The sequence below is a fragment of the Trichomycterus rosablanca genome, chromosome 26, assembly GCF_030014385.1.
Source record: "Trichomycterus rosablanca isolate fTriRos1 chromosome 26, fTriRos1.hap1, whole genome shotgun sequence".
Classification (NCBI taxonomy): Eukaryota; Metazoa; Chordata; class Actinopteri; order Siluriformes; family Trichomycteridae; genus Trichomycterus; species Trichomycterus rosablanca.
The window spans coordinates 17152098-17173420 of NC_086013.1; the positions used below are offsets into that span (position 1 = coordinate 17152098).

The 21323-nt window shown below is 47.1% G+C and overlaps 1 protein-coding gene across 2 annotated transcripts in view; it reads right to left on the minus strand.

Annotated features, from left to right (window-relative positions):
* Window positions 1–6231: 6231 nt before the first annotated feature.
* The window catches only part of zbtb20 (zinc finger and BTB domain containing 20), a 102548-nt gene continuing 87456 nt past the window's right edge, over window positions 6232–21323 (minus strand). For both annotated transcript variants that reach the window (XM_062988433.1, XM_062988432.1), the window contains exons 4-5: window positions 19535–20947; window positions 6232–12475 (exon numbers count right to left, since the gene is read on the minus strand). In XM_062988433.1, coding sequence (XP_062844503.1) covers window positions 11895–12475; window positions 19535–20921 — 1968 coding nt within the window. In that variant the 5' untranslated portion in view covers window positions 20922–20947 and the 3' untranslated portion in view covers window positions 6232–11894. The remainder of the gene's footprint in view (window positions 12476–19534; window positions 20948–21323) is intronic.

The following is a 21323-nucleotide window of genomic DNA, read 5'->3' on the forward strand; positions in this document are numbered from 1 at the left end:
GCACTAGTTTTACTCACAAAGTGTTTGTTTTACATATTAATATAGATTTATAATGTTTAAATGGGATCTTTTAGACGAATTGTAAAATGTGCAAACGTAAAGAAACAAGTTGGTCCGTTTAATTCGAAGAACAGAGAATCACGAACTCATAAAACATCCATCACTAAAAAACAGGGTTTTGTTTGTTTTTAGAAAAATATTCAGAAGAAATGTAATCCTGCATGACTTTTTTTAGTTCTTATCCACATAATTCAGTGCATTTATTTCATTATTTTCTTATAAAATGAATAAAACAGTGTGGACGAGTCTAAAAGACTGAATTATTTGGGACGCCGACCTCGCCGGTTTTATCCAAAAATCCTACACAGATTAAAAACTGACATTCTAATTTACTCAGCGTGCAGATTCCTATTTTATTTATTTCTTTTTTATATATATTTTTAAACAATTTGTCACTTAAAAAAATGTTTTTTTGGTCTTAATAATGAACAGATTCCAGCATCCGACAGCGTATGAAAGCTGCAGTGGGTAAATCTTGGGATTTGGAGACCCCTGTGGTCAGAACGTGTTACTGCAAGTACTTGGATGATTAATATTTGTTTTATTAGTTTGGAGACGCTTTTTAATCCAAAATGATTAACAAAAAATTCAGAAAAATATTGTTCATTGTTATTATTATTATATGGTTTTGTATATTTGGAAAAAAAAATCGTGGCAGCACTTTAGACAGCACTACTTTTATATTAACTGTTTAGACTTTTGAGTGGCAAAGAGAAAAAAAATCGTAGTTTTTTAATCTCGACAGCAAAATTGACTCACTGCAGCTTTAAATTTAGCCGAATCGACTATACTTAATAAATTTTTCACGTCATGAATCATAAGTACCTTCGTAGCTCTTAGAATCTAACACAAACACTGATTTTAATGTCCTCTTTGGTGTTTACAGGTTCTGCTCCCGACGCTTGAGCTGAACTCCGATCTGCTCTGCCGAGACAACACGTACGCCCCATGTACGCCTCATGTACGCCCGGAGGCCTCAGGCTAGCGAGATTAGCATTCGGTAACTTGCTAAATTAGATACAGCACTAGGTGAAAGTCTCATTAATATGAAACGGCACAAAGTAAAGTCTCATAAAGTCGAAAATCAGCACAGTGCACGTTTGGTGGTACTGGAGGACGAGGGAGAGGCGCGGAGACGCTAAGGCCTAAGCACGAGAGCTAAAGGCAACATTTTACAGCACGCTAAGATATCTGCTACATTAAAAGTTCAGTGTGTGGATAGTTTTTTGGGATCTGACTGGCGACCAGGGATGAACAATAACGACTTCTGATGTCTGGATGGATCTGAGAGTGCAGCTTGGTAGCACAGATAAAATGTTGTTAACAAACACTTGCAGACTAGATGAACGTTTTTATCCACCTGATTACCCTGGTCAGGGTTGCAGTGGAGTCAAAATCACTGGAAAACACTGAGCGCGAGGTGAAAATGTCCTGGACAGGGCACCAATCTATCATGTCTGTCTAGACACCTGGCACCAGTGACCGTAAAGTTTGAACTCAGGTCCCTGGAGCTGTGCAGCACCTACACTACCTGCTGTTATGACGTGATCAAACTGAAACCCGACACTGACGCCAGCCAATCAACTCTTAAACAGAACCACACGTTCTGTAGTGGGCGTGGCTGTCACCTCACAGCAAGGAGGACCAGGGTCCGATTCCCTATCTGGGTGGCCAGGATCCTTTGTGTGTGGAGTACATGTGGGTTTCCTCCGGGTGGTCCGGATTCCTCCCACAAGTCCAAAGATGTGCAAAGTGTGTGTGTGATAGACCCACTGCAACCCTGACCAGGATACAGAGGTGGTATGAATTCAATCAATGAATGAAAAAGCCTGTTAACATAAAAATGTGACGGATGATTCGTTTTTGAATCTTAAACAAAATTTCTGTAGAAAAACCAAATAAACTAGCGTCTCATGAAAAGAATCTACGTTGGCGTGAAAGGCCGACGCGGCGCGGTACAGCGGCGTTCGTGAACGTTTGTGAATCGAACAAATGCTGCGCCGTCCGCTGATTTGACTTCGCTTTTTTCTATTCTGGTAATTAAAGGAAGAATTCGGAGAAGCACCTGCGGGGAGAGAAAGCCGAGCGAGGGGGATGAATGCTCGCGCGTGGATTAAAGGGCTGAGGAATGTTGGCGATTTGTGGTGGGGAACGTGAGCTACGAGCGGTATTTCGCCATGGCCCGCGCGTGCGCTCGCTTCAAGGTCGGGTTTTTATCCCGTTTAGACTCAAAGCTAATGCGACTCGGACCTACTAATAATCCTCGCTCATTGTGTGGTACGAAATACACTGTGTGGCCAAAAGTATTTGGGCAGCGGTGGCAGCCACCTGAGAGCAGCACCACGTTTGGAGTAGGACTTGATCCAGCGACCTTCTGATCACTAGTCCAGTCCTGTAACGACTGAGCTACCTTATAAACATGAATATAAAATTAATTAATGAATAAGGAGTCAGGCGTGTACACAGACACGATTGGCTATGTCTCATTATGGGAGGCCGGCTGAACAGCCTAACTACTTGCCAGTGCACCCTCAGTGCTGGTCCCAGGCCCGGAATCCCCCAGAATTCCTAATAAATTACCAAAATGTATTTAATTGCACACAGAAAGGAGACACTTTCTGATTATTGGTCAGTATGGGCCAGCAGCAAAGGTCTAAGGATGAATATGTAGGGAGTTCCCTCCACCACCCATGCCAGCGGGTCTGGCCGCAAGAAAGTAGAGGGTTAAATAAGGAGGGTGGCATCAAGAAGGCATCTGGGGTAAAAACTGTGATCCGGACCAGACTGATCCGCTGCGACGATCAATAAAAATACTGGAGCAGCCGAAAGAATAAAAAAACATCGGGCAGCATGAAAATATGAAAAAAATCCTAAACTAGGAGTGAATTATTATTATTTTCATTTCGTGGTTGAGCCCTGTGATTGGATATTTGATTTGGTTCGAGTCGCAGGATTCTTTCATTCCGAAAAGCCACAAATCCCCCCATTAATGTAGGAATATAAAGTGTTGGGATCAGCGTGCGGGACTGAGTGGATTGCGAGCGCTGGTGTGTGTGTGAGTGTGTGTGTTAATTTCTTATGCATGACATTGCTGAAGTCGTACTGCACTATTATCTGCGCTGGCGGCAGGATAAACCCGGAATAATCTGCATCTGTATCTCCATAAATAATCTGTCTGTATAGAGCGTAGAATAAACCTTTCTGCTTCCCGTAAATAATGCAGCTCTTTTTTTAATCTTTGGATTTGATGGAATAATAAACTGAGAATATCGTCCGGCGCTGGAACCCGAACGCAAATCCTTCTGTGTGTAACGTATGGAAATTAATCTAGAATAGAAACGTACGGAAATGTAAATCACAATTTAAAATTGGGGGGGGGGCAATTGGCTCCACATCAAGTGGCACAGCAGTAAAGTACGCTAGCCCACCAGTGCTATCAGCCAATCGGACGTCTGCGTGAACTTGATAGGCTAAAGTCCGGGGGAAATGATTGAAACAGTACAGCTGTTGGTAGGTGCACTCGTCAGTGCTCTCAGTGCAGCTCCCAAGCCCGGATAGAAAACAGACTTAGGAGGGTTGCGCCAGGAAAGGCATCCGGCGTAAAAACTGTGCCGAGTTTGGTACGAGGACCAGATTCTCTGTTAACCTCTGGCACTGTTAATTTGGTATATTAGACCAAATATTCGATGGATTTTCGGCACATGCCTGATCTACCGTAATCTCCGACTGCTCCGGCTTCAACGTTCATTCATCTTCTCCCACACACACACACACACACACACGGTCAGAGACGCTCGCCTGAAGAGCGAAGCGGGATCGAAGCAGATCTAAGTGCTGACGTTGGGAAACGCAAAGCTACGTGAATTTTTTTGTTTTTGTTTAATTTCATTTTTTTATTTATTTAATAAATTGGGGCACTTTGGACTGAAAGATACAAAAGTGTGGGTTTTATTTTGGTGATTTCGGGGGTAAACGACACCACACCCGTACTCACAGAGCTGACAAGGCAAAACGAGGGGAATTTTTTTTTTATTCTTATTTTATTTCTTTTGTTGTTTTTCTGTGTGAACTGTATTATTGCTGGTAGTTAATACAGAAACGTTTAAGGTTGTTATTCAGGCAGTGATACGTTTGCTTGTTTTAAATACTGTACAATAATAAGAAGAATAATAATAGTAATAATAACAGGGTTATAACGGGTGAAAGCTGACAGTAATTGATAGATTTTCATGCTTGGAGCTATACATTAGGCACTTTGTTATAAAACTGTATTTTTTTGGACTGTTTATACAGCGTTTTAGCTTTTTTAGCCTCTTCAGACCGAGTCTGCCGGGGCTAAACGACTGTACAACCAGAGTGTTTGATAAACTGTGAGTTCTTGCGGATTTGGGATGGTGTAAGAGTGATTGTGAACGTATTCCAGCACGTACGGGCGGTGTGAAGTTACTCTGAAACTACCAGCTCGAGAAGGATAAAATGTAAAGATGAAAATCTGACAAATGCACGCTTACTGTGTACAGAATAATAATAAACTGAAGCTGAACTGAAAGATAAAAACTGTGCTGTACATCCGAGAGAACGGAACCGAAAACCTGGCGGATCAACAAACGAAGCTAAATCAAACGCTAAATCTACGTGTATGTGTAAAATGATGATTATAATAAACAAACGGTTCTACTCACTACGGTCTGTATGTGATAATGAAAGAAACCAACAATCCTGATGAAAATAAAATGTACACAAGGCTCCACTGATCTCACTCGAGTCCGATCAGCCAAGACGCTTCGTACTGAACTGCATCTCTAACAGATACCGGTTACGAATCATAAATATCTCAGTTGTTCGGAAGCCTCCGTCATTAATAAATAAATAATAATAAGACTCGTAATGCACTTACTTAATTAATGACTACTGAAGTTTTTCTCAGCTAGGCCACAATAGGCAGAAAAACAAGTTTAGTAAATGTAGGAAAATCAGGGCCGTGTTGGGGGCCTCAAATAGCTCAAGGGCCCCAGATTGAGAACCTGTTCTGAGAACCTAAGACTATAAAGGACAGCTCAGATCTAACTGAATGTGCTGCTTGGGAAAAACCTGGCAACCTTGTAGTTCAAAACCCAGGAATGTTTCACTATATGGCCAGAAGTATGTGGACACCCCTCCCAATTCAAGTGTTTCAGCCACATTCCTTGCTGACTGGTGTATAAGAGAATGTATTTCATGCTGGCAACAGTTTGAGGAAGGCCCTTTCCTGCTCCAGTGCACAAAGCGGGGTTAATAAGGACACGGTTTAATGATTTTGGTGTAAAGATTACGGGCCAGACCTTTTTTTTTTGTCCCGCATCATTGCCTGACCTCTCAGATGCTCTGACCACTGTATCTCATGGGCACAGATTCCTACAGACACACTTCAACATGTGTGATATCCACAAAGAGGGGGCAGACACTACACTTGGACATCCAACTAGCTCACGGTCGTGTGTCCCAATACTTTTGTCCATATAGTGTTTAAACACATCCATCCATTTATTTTTACTGTACCTAACTGATTGATGATGGCCATTTTAGATGTCTCAATTAAAAGTCCTCTGGTGCATGCAGTACATGAATAATCCACCAGGGGGCAGAAGACATGTATCTAATTGTACACATCGGGTTTTTCAGGAAAACAATATACATACTGATGATTTAGGGGTCTCTAAAACTCATGTATCAAATATGATACACTTGGCGCAACATTTTGCAACCTTAAAAACGACAAACTTACAATTAAATTCTACATGATTTTCTCTTTTACTTGAATAATTAATATTGAAAAATAAATTTCTAAACCTGGCTGAGACTTCCAGCATCTGTTAGCATCTGTTAGCATCTGTTAGCTCGCAGTCTTTTCAGATGAAGCCGCCGTCACCGAATCTGGCTAGTGTTTTATTATCGATTCGCTCGCTGCGGTACGCAGTTCGAAGGCGGGACTCGCGTTAGCTTATATTAGCACTACACGTGTCTTGGCTGATTGAGTGTGACTGAGGGGAGCTGTGTACATTCACTAAACTGTCCCCTTATTACAAAACGTGAATAACAGATGAAAAATAGATGTAAAACTTTTTTTTCTGGATTTTTTTATACATGAACGAAGAGAATCAAACTGAAACGTGCCGACAAATGTGTCGCGGTTATATGTGAGAAAACGTGGATATACGTATAGAAATGTACAAACACACGAGCGCTACGATACTGAAGATACAAAGCGGTTGGCCGTGTGTGTGTGTGTGTGTGCAGGAATCAGGTCCAGTTCTGGATTGCATTAATTCGGACCCTCCTCTCCGCTGCGGTTCGAAGTGAATCGAGCACCTTGTTTACGGTCTGTAGTGCATTAGGTTGCGTTTGCGCTGATTAAGGCTGTTTGTAAGGACACAGAACGCGACGCTTTGATGTAGGAATTGAATCGTCTCGTGTTTTTAACGCTCCGCTCGTCTAAATGATGCGTCGGGAAGCGCGTCGACGTCCGAGCTCGTTAGCGAGCGCCTAAACTCCTCGACCTGAGATGGGATTCTGTTTGCTCCCGTTCCATGTCGTGATGCTCTACGTTCTGAACCTGGGAGTGAAGCGGACGAGTTCGTCCTCGTTTTTAACCTGGGTTCTACAAACGATGCCCATCTGCAGCGTGAGAGGCTCAGGAGCCGAGAACTCGTCCAGCACGCGGCCGGATCTCGGTTCTGGCGGTCACAGCTGTGCGTCGGGTGGACGCGGCCGAGGCGTAGCGCCGAGCGCTTCGGCGTTTTGGGGGTGTGTGTTATTATCTGTGTTATTTATTTTTTATTTGCTGTGATTGTTCTTGTGAAGTTGTGAAACAGTTGCTGTGCGTCACAAAAGCGCTCGCATGAAATGCCTCACGAGGCGCGCACACACACACTCACACACACACACACACTCTGTACACGCTGTACCTGCACTGCACTTTGCAAAGGAAGCCCTGCAGCTCAGGCATCCACACACACACACACACACACACGATCTCTACACACTAGGATAAAAAACTGCACTACTGACAACACGACGAGAACCAGAACCATACTAGCTACCAGCTTTCATAGACAAGCACAAATCAACGGTACACACACACACACACACACACACACACATGCTATAAAATATGTTTTTTTGTGTGTTTAGTTTTAGATTTTGGTAAGAACGCTTCACGTACAGGAAGAAAAAGAATCTGTGTGTCAGCATACGCAACTGCTGGTGGGCAAACACAAAGGGATCACAAGATACCAACACACACACACACACACACACACACACACACACACACTGGTTCGGATTTAAATAGGAAAAAAATAAACAGCAAAATCAATTCTTACACAAACCCAGCACGAGTAAAAAAAGCACGTCGGCAAGCGGAGAGAAACACTTAATCATCTCATCGTACAAAAAACAGGACACAACAGGAACTACTGGAACACAAACTCTCCAAAAAAAATCACCTCTAAAAACTAGAACATCTCTGGTAACAGTAGTGCACTTAAGGGTTTCTGCAGTGCAACGTATACGCAAGAAAACCATGCAGTCCTCGTCTCCAGCTCGACAGGAGCACGTCCTCACCAACGCGGACGCCGTCGAGCTCTTAAAGCCTGCACATAACACTTTGTGTTTTATTCGTTTGTTATTGTTGTTTTTATTTTTCTTCGATTATTTACAACTTGTTCTTAGACTGAATTCCAAAAAAAAGCTGAAGTGCTGATGGGGTTTGTTGTGTTTTTTTCTGTGAGTCACTGCGGGCGGACAGCGTGAGTTTTGTGAAGGAGTGAGTGGATCGTTTCGAGTGGGATGAAACTGAAGAGCGAGTGGTGTGAAGCTTTAGAGTGACATGACACTTAATTACAGCCTATAATTACACACACACACACACACAGTGTTATCCATCACGTCAGGAATGTATCTCATTATCTGTGGTGTGAATTGTTAGTCTGGGTTTGAAGAAACGACCGGGTTCTATTGTACCACTGTAGCTGGCACCATGCTTTATGGGCATTACGGGCATTATGGGCATCCTGTACTGAGCTGCCAGTCCTTTAGTAGCTGGGTATAACTCATACATCTCTTCCACATACAACACGTACCATCATATAAGAACATTTCATGCTTTTTTATCAATCGTTGAACAGTAGAGTCATGCAGCCACTGTTGGGCCCTTGATCAAGGCCCTTAACCCTCCCTGCACTCTGACCCCAGCATCCAAACAAACTGGGATATGCGAAGAGAGAATTTCATAGTACTGTACACCTGTATATGTTGGGGAGTGTTGGTCTATCAATCGGAAGATCGTGGGGTTCGAACCCCGGCTCTGCCACGCAGCCGCTGTTGGGTCCTTGAGCAAGGCCCTTAACCCTCTCAGCTCCAGGGGTGCCGTACTATAGCTGACCCCAGCTTCCAAATGTGCAGGGACACGCGGAAAAATTATTTCATTGTGGCAGCGAGTGCTCAGCGGTTAAGGTACTTGACTAGCAACCAGAAGGTTGCCAGTTACAGACCCACCACCACCAAGTAGCCACTGTTGGGCCCCTGAGCAAGGCTCTTAACACTTGACTTGTATTCAGTGATAATTGTAAATCGCTTTGGATAACTGGCAAGATGTAAACGTAATTGCAGACGTATATATCATAAATAAATATGTTTGTGCGCTCTCACTGTACGTTAACCAGATTAAAGGGGTGTTGGGGATTACAAGTGGTGCAATTTAGTGAGAAACGAACCCTGTTGTGTGACCGCAGGGTCTGTGTGGTTACTAAGGACTTGGCTTGGTTAGGTGCCCGAAATATAAACGTTCTAATGCATTATGGGGGAAAGTACAAATCTGACACGGCTCTTATAATAGTGCACTGATCTGAGAAATACTGTCTATATATTTATTTATGTTTGATTTATTTTCGCGCCTTTTACTGGCTCTGCAGGAGATTTGAGTTGGAATTCAGGCCACTAGATGGAGCTTAGAGATTACAAGTGGTGCAGGTTGGTCAGGAACTAACACAAGTCGAGAGGAGAGTCCAAAATGTCCAAAATTAAGATTAGACCGGTCTATAAACAGCGTGATGCATTATAGGTATTCTGTACGAGGAGGGTTAACCTACTGTGGGTCACTCGGTCATTCACTCACTCACTGATTCACTCACTCACTGATTCACTCACTGATTCACTCACTTACATTAGGGGTGGGTCACTCACTCATTCACTCACCGATTCACTCACACACTCACTGATTCACTCACTGATTCACTCACTTACATTAGGGGTGGGTCACTCACTCATTCACTCACCGATTCACTCATTCACTCACCGATTCACTCACACACTCACTCATTCACTCATTCACTCATTTACAGTAGGGGTGGGTCACTCACTCATTCACTCACTGATTCACTTACTAATTCACATATTGATTCACTCAGTGATTCACTCACTCAATCACTCATTTACATTAGGGTTGGGTCACTCACTGATTCATTCACTCACTCACTGATTCACTCACTCACTGATTCACTCATTTACAGTAGAGGTGGGTCACTCACTCTCTCACACTCTCTCACTCACACACTCACTCACACACACACTCACTCTCTCTCTTCCTCAGTTATTCACTCACTAAGAACGTCCTCACAGGCTGGGACCAGACACGAGAATCGAACCCCTGACCCCTGGACCCGTGCTGCTGCGCGGCACCTACACTCAATAATAAAACCAGGTCACGATTACACTTCATGCTGTTTGTAAATCCACATGCAGGCCACTCGACGGGACGTTTGATTTTGCTAGTTTGGTTTCGCTCAGGAATGTTCGGTACAGTGCTGTGTTGTAAGTGCCCAAACGATGCCCGGTAAACAGCCTGGTGCATGATGGGTATTCTGTACCAGTGAGTTTAACCCACTCGAGTACAGATAATGGATTTACAAGAAGAAATAGTGCACTTAACAGTGAAGGTGGTACAATTTAGGATATTTCAGATATTTCGGATATTCCTCCTCTCAGTATCTCAGTATCCCCCCCCCCCCCCCCCCCACTAGGCCACTAAACGGGTTCAGGGGGGTAAATAAGGTCAGGAATGTTTCCTATTATCTATGTGGAGAGTGTGTAGGGTGAAAAACGGAAAAACGGCGTATGCCCTATAAACAACACGATGCTTTGGGTATCAGGAGTCTCTGTACCAGCTTGTTTAAACTAGTGCATCATTTGCTTTACATCAAGGGAAATCACAAGTACAAAGAAAATATCAAAAATAAACAAAGAATTGACACAAGTCCTAAAAATAGTGCACTAGATAGTGAACAGGGTGCGATTTCGGATCTGCCGGATAAGGCTGTCTAACACATATCCATACTCACATCCTGAACGTCCTGTACGTCTGTGATTCCTGTTGGGGGAGAGAATCCAGTGTTTGGCTGCCACTAGATGGGGCCTGGGGATCAGGAGTAGTGCACTTTAGTCGCCCCACCCGGTCAAGCAGCTGAGTCACGGCGGACGTCGCTAACAGGAAGCACAGAGCGCTCGCTTTTATAAACGCCGTGTTGTGTTTTTTTTTTCCTCTTTTTTTAGGCCCGTGAGTTATTTCCGTCCGGATCGCTGAATCGCTCGGCGTCTCGCAGCTGGCATCAGCGGGCATCAGCCTCAGCTGGCAGAGTAGTGAGAATAGTAAGGGGGGGGCTTCACCACGTGGCGCCGGGATGTAACAGTCTGGACGTGAACGCGCCGGTGTGTGAAGCAGCTGTCGACGCCTGGAACGATTGCGTACCGGAGCCTGCCTTGTTTTTACTTGTTGGATCGTGAAGTGGATGAATTATTATTCTTATTATTAATTTTTAAAGAGTGGATAAAGGCAGTAGAGGGTAGAACAGGCGCCCTCTGTGGTGGGACTTTTTTTGGAAGTGGTGTAATAACAGTCTACAGTGGCAGTGATCGCGAATTTCGTCAAATACTGACAAAGCCTCGTTTTGTAAACTCGACTCGAGCTGTCGGGGTTCAAACAAGAAGGAAATCAAATGAAAAGATTAAATCACTCACGGGAAATTCCGAGACGTTCCTGCACGCCACTGATTCGACTTGTACCTCAAAAATCGGCCGCGTCGTCCTAAACCCAGTGTCGAACCCCACGCCTGGCCTCTAAGGCCACGCTAAAAAAAGGCAAACGCGAGAGCGGACCAATCCGACGCTAATTCTGTTTTTTCTTTGTTTTTTTTTTTAAAGTTTGTCTTTAAAGGTTTACCACAGTAATCTGGACGCCTCAGTGTCCAACACGGTCTGATGGGAAAACGTTTAGGATTACAGTTTGAAAATATTCAGGCGATGTTTAGACACCAGCACGTGGTACGCGTCACGTACACACACGAACGTACGTGTGTGTATGTGAACGTGTGCTCGTGTACGTGTGTGTGTGTGTGTGTATAAGTGTGTATACGTGTGTGTGTGTGTCTTTCGCAGGCCTTTCGGTAGTGTTCAACACAGAAATCAGTAAGGAAATCATACATTTAGAGGCCAGTAGTTTCCGATCCAGCCAGTGGATCTGTACTAACTACCCAGCCTTAAGGCCACCATCTATGTTTTAATTCTTTAAGAATAACGACAAAAAACGACGACGACCGAACAAAAAAAATCGTTTTCTGGGAAAACTCAGCTCAACTCAACTCAATGTGCCAGTGTCTATACTCATAACTCTTCATGCCCCCCGAAATAAGGGAAAACCAAAAACCAAAACGAAAATATTCTAGTGCCATAATTTTCTTTTCCGTTGTTTAAAAGTTTTTCTCCTCTTTTCTCTCTTTTCGTTGTTGTTGTTTTAGTCGTACTTATCCGTCGGAGACGTGCTTGCGCATGTGGTCGTTGAAGTGCTCGATCTGGTCGAACTTGACCGGACACACCGAGCACATGTAGGTCGTGGCTTCCTGGCAGCTGGCCTCGGAGGCCACGCCCACTCCGGACCCGCTCACCACCGCCCCGGCGCCGCCCCCTCCAACGGGCATGGCCAGAGCCACCACCCCCGGGCCGGGCTCGGGCACGGGGATGGGCACGGGGATGGACGCGGGGCCGGCCGGGCTGGTCCCGGTGACCCCGGCGACCACCCCGGTGACCCCGGCGACCACCCCGGTGACCCCGGCGACCACCCCGGCGGCCCCGGTGCTGTGCAGCGCCATGTGCCTCTCCAGCAGGGTCTTGTGGGAGAACTTCTTCTTGCAGATGTAGCACTCGTAGGACTTCTCGCCGCGGTGCAGGCGCATGTGCACGTTGAGCGAGCTCTTCTGCGTGAAGCGCTTGTTGCAGATGCTGCACTGGTAGGCGCGCACGCCCGTGTGGGTCACCATGTGCTTGATCAGGTAATCCTTCAGGCTGAACGAGCGCCAGCAGATGCTGCACTGGTGTGGCTTCTCACCTGCACGGGGGAGAGAGAGAGAAAAACTGGTTTAGTTTCACCATCTACTGAAAAAACATCATTACATTTACAAAATCACAAATTTATAACATCAATTCATCGCCTTAAATCCACACAGACCACAGTAAAAAAAAAAAACAACCACCATAATCCATCATTAGATTTCTGTACATCATTACAGAATACATCAGACCTGTGTGGTAACAGTTTGGGCTCAAAACATGGAACATAAAGCACCTGAGCACCTGAGCTGACTGATGAGACACAAGTGCAGTGGTGGGTCAGCAGTTAGGGTACTAAACTAGTAACCAAAAGGTTGCCGGTTCAAGCCCCGCTACATCCAAGTTGCCACTGTTGGGCCCCTGAGCGAGGCCCTTAACCCTCAATTGCTTGAATTGTATTCAGTCATAATTGTAAGTCGCTTTGAATAAAAATATCTGCTAATGTAAAAGAAACAGATTTTAGAATAACATGAACAGACCATTTTAAGGGACTGGACTAGTAATCGAAAGGTCACTGGTTCAAGCCCCACTACTGCTAGGTTGATGTTGGGCCCCTGAGCAAGGCCCTGAACCCTCAATTGCTCAGACTGTATACTGTCACAGTACTGTAAGTCACTTTGGATCAAAGCGTCTGCTAAATGCTTGTTTCCGTTATTTTGTCCAGTGCTTTTGGTTGTTTTTGTTTTGTTCCTCCTCGGTTGAGCATCTTGCATATTGGGTTCATTTTTGGTTCTTGCAGGTTCGGGGCTTCACCTGGAACCCGGTCCGTTCCAAAGAAGTGCTTGAAAAGCAGATTTCCCTCAAATGTAACTCCTAATTTAGTCATATCCAATTCCCCAGATCATATTTTTTACCTCCTCTGCTGTGACTGACCTCCACTGTGTAACTAACACACATGTGCAGTACCAACCACTTCTTTTTGGAGATCTGTATCGCGCACGGAGAGTCGCATAGATCTCCGTTACCACCCCGTCTCAGTGCAGTGCTATCAATCAGCCAGCAGAGGGGGTAACTGCAGCAGTTATGAAGAATCTGCCCCTCTTATTCTAGTAGTGTTGATGTGTAGGGTACAAACGTTTCTGTTTATCATCTGTACTGATTAATGAAAGTGGTCTTAAGGGTCGGATTGATACGACAGGAAGTCGTTCTGATGTTACTGTGTGTGCTGCACTATGAAACGATTACACAACACGACAATCCGACCAATCAAGAAGCCCAGGATCCAGTGAGCGGCGAGGTGCGTTAAGGACGTTATCCTTAAACAAACTCTGTTTATCTCCATACGTTTACACCACACACGGCGTCTCCGCACATCCGTCCTTTCCTCGCTCCTTCATGACCCAGAGGTCAAAGTCCGACCGGCGGGCGTGTCGTGTAATAAAAACAAACAAACACCGCTCCGGCGCTGGGCGCGGCTCAGAGAGGCTGTCGTTTCCTCCCGTGCCAGTCGTACAGAAGGAGGAAACTGGGTCGCCTCGCTGCGAGAGCTCCTAACAGGACGGACGGATCCGTCTGAACGTCCTTGTTGCTCGAATTCTAACAAATTGAAGCGACGTGATTAAGAGGAGACATGCGGCGACGCCGCTCCCCCGCCCTCCCTCTATACGTTACGCCTCGCTCTCCCCGGGGCTCCCGGCCAATGGGCGCTCGGCGCTCTAACGCTGGTGCTGTAGCATGATGCAACCCGGCGCAGGTAGACGAAACGCGGCAGGGAGAAAGTGAATTAGCGTCTGATAGAATAAAACAGTAGCGAGCTGTTTGGACACACGGCGGCTCTATTAGATTTATGAGGTATGTTATATGCTATATCACTTCTATATTACATTAGGGATAAATGTGATATATGGCTATAGGATGAGCGGCGGGAAGTAAAGACGAGCTCCAGCGGAGCTGTTAGAGCGCTCTGGGAAATGCACAGAGCCCAGCTCGAAAGTTTACATACGCTCTTAATGCACACGTATACATCTCACGCCGCGGGATGGTCCTGAGAACGATCCTTACTGTGATCAATTAACAGCAACACGTATTTATTTATATTAAATAAACAACATTAGAATATAAATTCTGCTCTAAATTAATTGTACATTTGATACAAACTCATTCATTCATTCATTCATTATCTGTTTTACCACCTGATCAGGGTCACGGTGGGTCAGATTCAGTGGGCGAGAAAAACGAGACGCCAGTCCATCACAGTACACACACACACACTGCATGTCTTTGGACTTGTGGAAGGAAACCGGAGCACTTGGACACAGGGAGAACATGCCAACTCCACACAGAAAGGACCTTGACCGTCGGGCCGGGGAATCGAACCCAAGCCTTTCTTGCTGTGAAGTGACAGTGCTACCCAGAGAGTTGCTTTATCCTGGTCAGGGATGTAGTGGGGAAGCTGTAGCCTAGCGGTTAAGGCACTGGACTCGTAAGTAAAAGGTTGCTGGTTCAAACCCCACCACTGCCAGGTTGCCACTGTTGGGTCCTTGAGCAAGGCCCTTAACCCTGAGTTGCTTGGACTGTATACTGTCCCAGTACTGTGGATAAAAGCGTCTGCTAAATGCTGAAAATGTAAATGTGAATGTATGTAACACCCGACTGGCTGATAGCACTGCTGGGGATTCGAACCCTGGATCCCAGCGCTAGTGGGCGTCACCCGAGCGCCACTGTACGTCCTGTAATAAAAGCTCTGTAACTCGTGGCAATACATTAATGATGTATTTTTTAATCACGGTGGATCCTTTGATTCGGCACTGTTTTTACGCCAGATGCCCTTCCAGATGCCAGCCTCTTATTTATCCAGCTTAACTGGACACCTTCCCTCCCAGTAAGAGGTGCCAGTTTGGATTTTATCGTATCGTAAGTATCGAGACGCCCCGAACGCCAGCGCTTTAAAACGTTTGTATTTTTTGATCGGGCTTTTCCCAAACACGTTCCAACGCTCCTGAAGTTTTCTTGGCATCCTTCGGAGAGTCTGGAAGTTGTCTGGCACCCGTCACGGCGCACGGCGGCGTATCTGTTAATCGTATTTGTGTGCCGCTGTGAGAATGTGGGTGATCAGCCTTTCCTTTAATGACTATTAATTAAGGATAATAAAGCGCTGATATCTGCTAATTCCGCCGCGCTGACTCCTGCACGAACTGAGGAGGATTTAATTGTGAGAGTCGTATGGAGGGAGGTGACCCCACCTGACCCCGCCGGGGCGATGGAGACGCGAGCGTGAAACGGATCGGGTTTTAATCAGTATTTTTTATTTTAGGCTTTAATTTAGAGATAAATAAGGATGAAATGAGGAGGGGGTGTTTTACTATTATTATTATTATTTTTTTTTTTTACTCTGGTACTTTATCACAAACCTCTTGTTTTTTTGTACCGTGATGCCTAATTGTTAATTCATGAAGTGATTAAATATTAAGAGTTGTTGAGTTTATATTTGGCATTTTAAAAGTTAATAATTAAAGCAGGTGATGAATGAACGCGGCGCTCGTTTAGCTTTTATTAATCAGGTTAGAAAAGAAAAACAAGCTTCGTGTGTCGGGTCTCCATCGTGAGTCTCGTACTAAGTAAAGATTAAAACATATATATTTGGCCAGTGGTAGCTCAGCAATGAAGGTACTGGACTTGTAATCAGAAGGCTGCTGGTTTAAGCCTCACCACCACCAAGCTGCCACTGTTGGGTCCCTGAGCAAGGCCCTTAACCCTTAATTGCTCAAACTGTGGGTGTTGCACAGCAATGTGGGTTTGATCCTCAGCTTTGGTCTGTGAGTATGTGCTGCCCTGCCTGCAAGACAAAACATTAAGAGGGGGTTTCCTCCGGGTGCTCCGGTTTCCTCCTACAGTCCAAAGACACGCAGTCAGGTCAACTGGAGATACTGAATTGTCCTAAGTGTGTGTGTTTGTGTATGTGTGTTTGTATATGTGTGTGTGTGTGTGTTTGTTTGTGTGTGTGTATGTGTGTGTGTGTGTTTGTGTATGTGTGTGTGTGTTTGTATGTGTGTGTGTTTGTGTGTGTGTGTGTTTGTGTGTGGTTGTGTGTTTATAAGTGTGTGTGTGTGTGTGTGTGTGTGTTTGTGTGTATGTGTGTGTGTGTGTTTGTGTGTGTGTGTGTTTGTTTGTTTGTGTTTGCCTTGTGATTGACTGGTGACCTGACTGGGGTGTGTCCTGCCTTTCGCCCACTGAATCAGACCCACTGAGACCCTGACCAGAATAAAGCAGTGGTAAACTATACACTATATTTCCAAAAGTATTTGGACGCCTGAGCATCAGCTTCCTAAATCTTTGTGTGATCTTTTCAGCTAGAACGACAGCCGCTCTTCTGAGAAGCTTCTCACCAGACTTGTGGGAATTTGTGCCCGTTCAGTCAAACGATGACAGGATGAATCAGTTGGTGTTCCGGTTCATCCCAGAGCTGTTGAGTGGGGCTGAGTTCAGGGCTCTGCTTCTTTCCTTGTGTCTTTATAGAGCTTGGAAAGGGCCTTCCTTAAACTGTTGCTGCACAGTTGACTGATTTATTACACCTGTTAGCGATTATTGTGCCCGAAACAGACGATGCAGAAATGAGACGGGCGTCCGGATACTTCTGCACTGGATTTAAATGAAACGAAGCAAAAACAAAACTCTTTTTGTCTGTTTTGTTTATTTGTTCCAGGAAATAAAAGATGAGGATTAATTGCTGCGTGTTCGCCGGGTTCTGTTGTGACCGAGCGTTCCTTAATTATAAGATCCTGTTTTGTGTGGCGTAAGTTTTGGACAGGGGGAGAAAAGCATCTCGTTTCTGTGGCTGAATCGAGGACGCGGCGACACACTTCACACGAGAGGAAAAAACCTCGCCGATCCGTCAGCGATCTCCATCTGCTCCGTGTGCGCGGCTCTAATGAAGCCCGGCGTACGTACGAGAGCGCCGCCACCTCGCTGCGCCCGCGCCCCGACCGGGCTGAGCTTTTTAGACGCCAGCTTTTTAGCATTTTTTAATTGCGTTCTGTTTGCTGTAACGAGGTTTATGGGGTTTTTTTGGGTTTTGAAAGCTTAATTTGGAGGGTGAGGACAGACCTGTCCTGCAGAACCGGGAACACCAGAGCGCTCGTCTTTCCTGAACGAAAAACACACAAACGGCCTCATTTGTGATGCAGCATTTTATCACCGCCGGCCGAGCGTGTGTGTGTGTGTGTGTGTGTGTGTGTGTGTGTGTGTGTGTGTGTTCGTGACAGTCAATAATCACCGCCGACTTCTTACCATAATTGTACCCGAGGCTGCTCTTCCTTAACAAGCAATAAAATCTAAAGAGGAATCGCAGCAGGGTCCGAGCGTACGAGTCCACCGCCGAGAACATCCATCAACCGCTAACGGCTCACCGAAAAACCGCCGCGCACTTCGGATAATGATTCCGAAAAATACAGGAAAGTGAATAAAAACGCACTTCTGTAGCAGCTACACACACACACACTATATTGACAAAAGTATCGGGACGCCCCTTCCGATTTATAGAGCAGTAGTCGTCTGGAGGATAGGGTGCTGGACTAGTAATCAAAAGGTTGCCAATTCAAGCCCCACCTCCGCCAAGCTGCCACTGTTGGGCCCCTAAGTAGGGCTCTTAACCCTTAATTGCTCGGTTGTACTCGTCGCCCGTCCTCTCCTGCTTGATGCGGATCTCGTGCTCGGCCGTGTGCAGGCACACCGGGCGGGGCTGCTTCCGGTACTGAGTGGTCTCCGATGTGCCCAGGTAGCGCTCGCTCTGCTGTTGGCGCTCGTGCAGGCGGGTCACCCATGTAGCAGTCGTAGTAATCAGAAGGTTGCCGGTTCAAGCCCCACCTCCGCCAAGTTCCCACTGTTGGGCCCCTAAGTAAGGCTCTTAACCCTTAATTGCTCGGTTGTATTCGGTCACAACATACAAAGTAAGTCACTAACACACAACAGTTGCACACAGGTGTGATAAATCAGTCATATAAAGGGAATCATATGCACCCGGCTGTGCAACAGTTTAGGGAAGGCCTGCACCCCCTATAAAGACATGAAGAAAAGCTCCAGCCATACAAACGCTGCAGGCACAAATTCCCACACACAGACACACTTGTGAGAAGCTTCTCAGAAGAGCATCGCTTGTTCAAGCTGATCAGACAGACGTCGCTCTGTTTTAATATTGTTAGTTTTTAAAACGGGACGTTCGACAAGCTCATGGTCTGGCGTCCAAATACTTTTGGAAGTATAGTGAAATACAGCGTGGTGCTGATGTGGCTCCGTTCTGAATCAGTTCCAGGATGATCAGCGTCCGTGGCAGGAAACGCTCCGGTTCTCCTGATGTTCAGCGGAGGAACCTGCATGATCTGCTCATTAGATTAGAAACATGAGCTGGAAATGAGAGCGGACTATCTACTGGTGCTTAGTGGTTTCCAGTTGAGAGTCTGTACATACAGTGTATAGGGTCTGTCTGAAAACCTATGCCGGAACAGGAATGGGACCTTCCCTAAACTGTTGCTGCAAAGTCTTTGTTGCGTGTTGGCAACTGCTGTGGCTGACATACATACAGTACATTCGGTCTTAAAAGGGGCGTCCCGATACTTTTGTCCATATAGTGTAGGGTAGGATTGGTGCAGTCTGGGAACTGGATATGACTAGACTGGGAGGGGAAAAAGGATTTGACTTTACTGTACCCATAAAACAGGGCTGGATTGACTGCACCCACTGAGCATTACAAGGGTCTGAGCCTCTATAAGCTCATGAGGATTAAAGCCTGCTGGACTGTAAACAGAGTCTGGCAGCTTCTGATTCACAGCAAACCTGTTTGATTTGGGACAAATTTCCTCTTAGTATAATGTAAAGCAAAGCGAAGGCAGAGCGCCCACTGTTCCACGTATGCTCTATAGGTGCTGACAAACCAGCTCTTTTTATATGGGCACAGAGAAGTCAGCTGATGTGTAAATCCTGATCACTAGTAAGGAATTCAGGCTGTTCAGTCACAGAGAAAGAACAGTTGCAGAAATCCCTAAAATTTCGAGACTGGCACGACTTGCCCGCCCCTCACTGGCACCGGCGGCGACTACGGAAAGAAAAACTGGGCGTGGCTTACCTGTGTGCACGAACATGTGTTTGACGAAGTTCTGTTTGGCAGTGAAGGTTTTGCAGCACAGGGTGCAGGCGTACGGTTTCTTCTCGCCCTGCTGGACAACTGCGCCCGCCGTCTGCTGCTGCTGCGCCGGCTGGGCGCCCGCGGGAGGCACCCCGCTCAGGCCGCCGGGGAAGGGCGCCATGCTGTGGGGGGGCACGGCCACGAACTGGGGCTGCTGGGAGCCCACGGACTGCTGCAGGCTGAACAGGAAGGGCTTGTTCTCGTTGGCCGACGGCTGGGCGGCGAAGAGGGTGGGCAGGTACGAGCCGTTGCCGCCGGACAGCGTGAGCGGCATGCGCAGGTTGGCCGCCATGGTGTCGCACGGGCGGATGTAGAGCTGGCTGCCGGGCACCGAGCTGAGAGCGACGGGACTGGAGAGCGGCGGCTGGTCCATGGCGATGTCGCGCCCGTCGCCGCTGTTGTTGTCCTCGCCCATTTCCTGGCTCTGCTCCGGGGAGGAGTCGGTCACCTCGATGTGGACGGGCGTGACGGCCTCGGGCTCGCCGTCGCGCCTGAAGTCGGGCATGAAGTGCTGCTCGGACGGGTCGTTCTCCGTGCCCACGGAGGAGCTGACCCCCGAGTCGAAGCTCTCTCCTTTGGGTTCTCCGTTGGTCTCTTCGTCCAGGCCGTAGCAGCCGTACTCGTCGCCCGTCCTCTCCTGCTTGATGCGGATCTCGTGCTCGGCCGTGTGCAGGCGCACCGGGCGGGGCTGCTTCCGGCAGTGTGTGGTCTCCGACGTGCCCAGGTAGCGCTCGCTCTGCTGTTGGCGCTCGTGCAGGCGGGTCACCCATGCGGCGGGATCCTGCACGCCGTCTTTCTGCAGGGACTCGAAGCTGGTGATGCTGGTGTAGTGCTGGCGCTCGCGGGCGCCGTTCTGCAGCTCCAGGCCGGTGTAGACGGAGGAGTAGGCGCCGCCCTGCTCGATGTCACTGCACGGGCCGGAGGTGCCCGAGTCGGGCGTGCCGCGCGGCGTCTCCTGGGCCTGCGAGACGATGCGCGTGCACTCGTCGATGACGGTCTTGATCTGCAGGATGCTGGCGGCCGTGAGGATCTGCAGCGCCTCCGAGTGCGCCACCCGCAGCGCCCCGCTGTACATGAAGTCGATGAGCTTCTGCACGGACTGCACCGACACCACGGCGGGCACCTCGATGTCGCTGTAGCCCAGCAGCAGCTTGTCCTGGAAGAAGGGGCTGGCGGCGGCGAGCACGCAGCGGTGGGCGCGCAGCATGCTGCCGTGGATGCGCACCGTCACGTCGCAGAAGTGGCCGCGGTTGCGCTGCTCGTTCAGGGTCTCCAGTACCGAGCTGCTGAAGTTGTGCAGGTTGATGTTGTGGACGCGCTCAGTCATCCCCCTTTGTGGCTGATGGTGGCAACCTGCGGGGCAAACACACACACACACACACACACACACACAGAGAAACACACACTGATTAGACCAGTGAGATACAATGTGTGTCCAAAACATACGTGTCAAATTACATGGTTTCAAATGGATTTGGTCACAGGCCTTCCCCAAATTGGTGACAACACTTTGAGGAAGGCCTGTGACCAAATAAAGGCCCATTGAGACCTGGTTTAGGTTTGGCGATCTCAACCTTACTGAAGACGTTTGAAATGAAGTGAGACGTTGGTACAAATACCCGACATTCGGGTGGCACAGCTTTCTGTTTCACGCTAACCCACCATTGCTGGGATCCGGGTACGAATCTCAACCGTGCTGTCGGCCGACCAGGTATCTACACAGTCATGA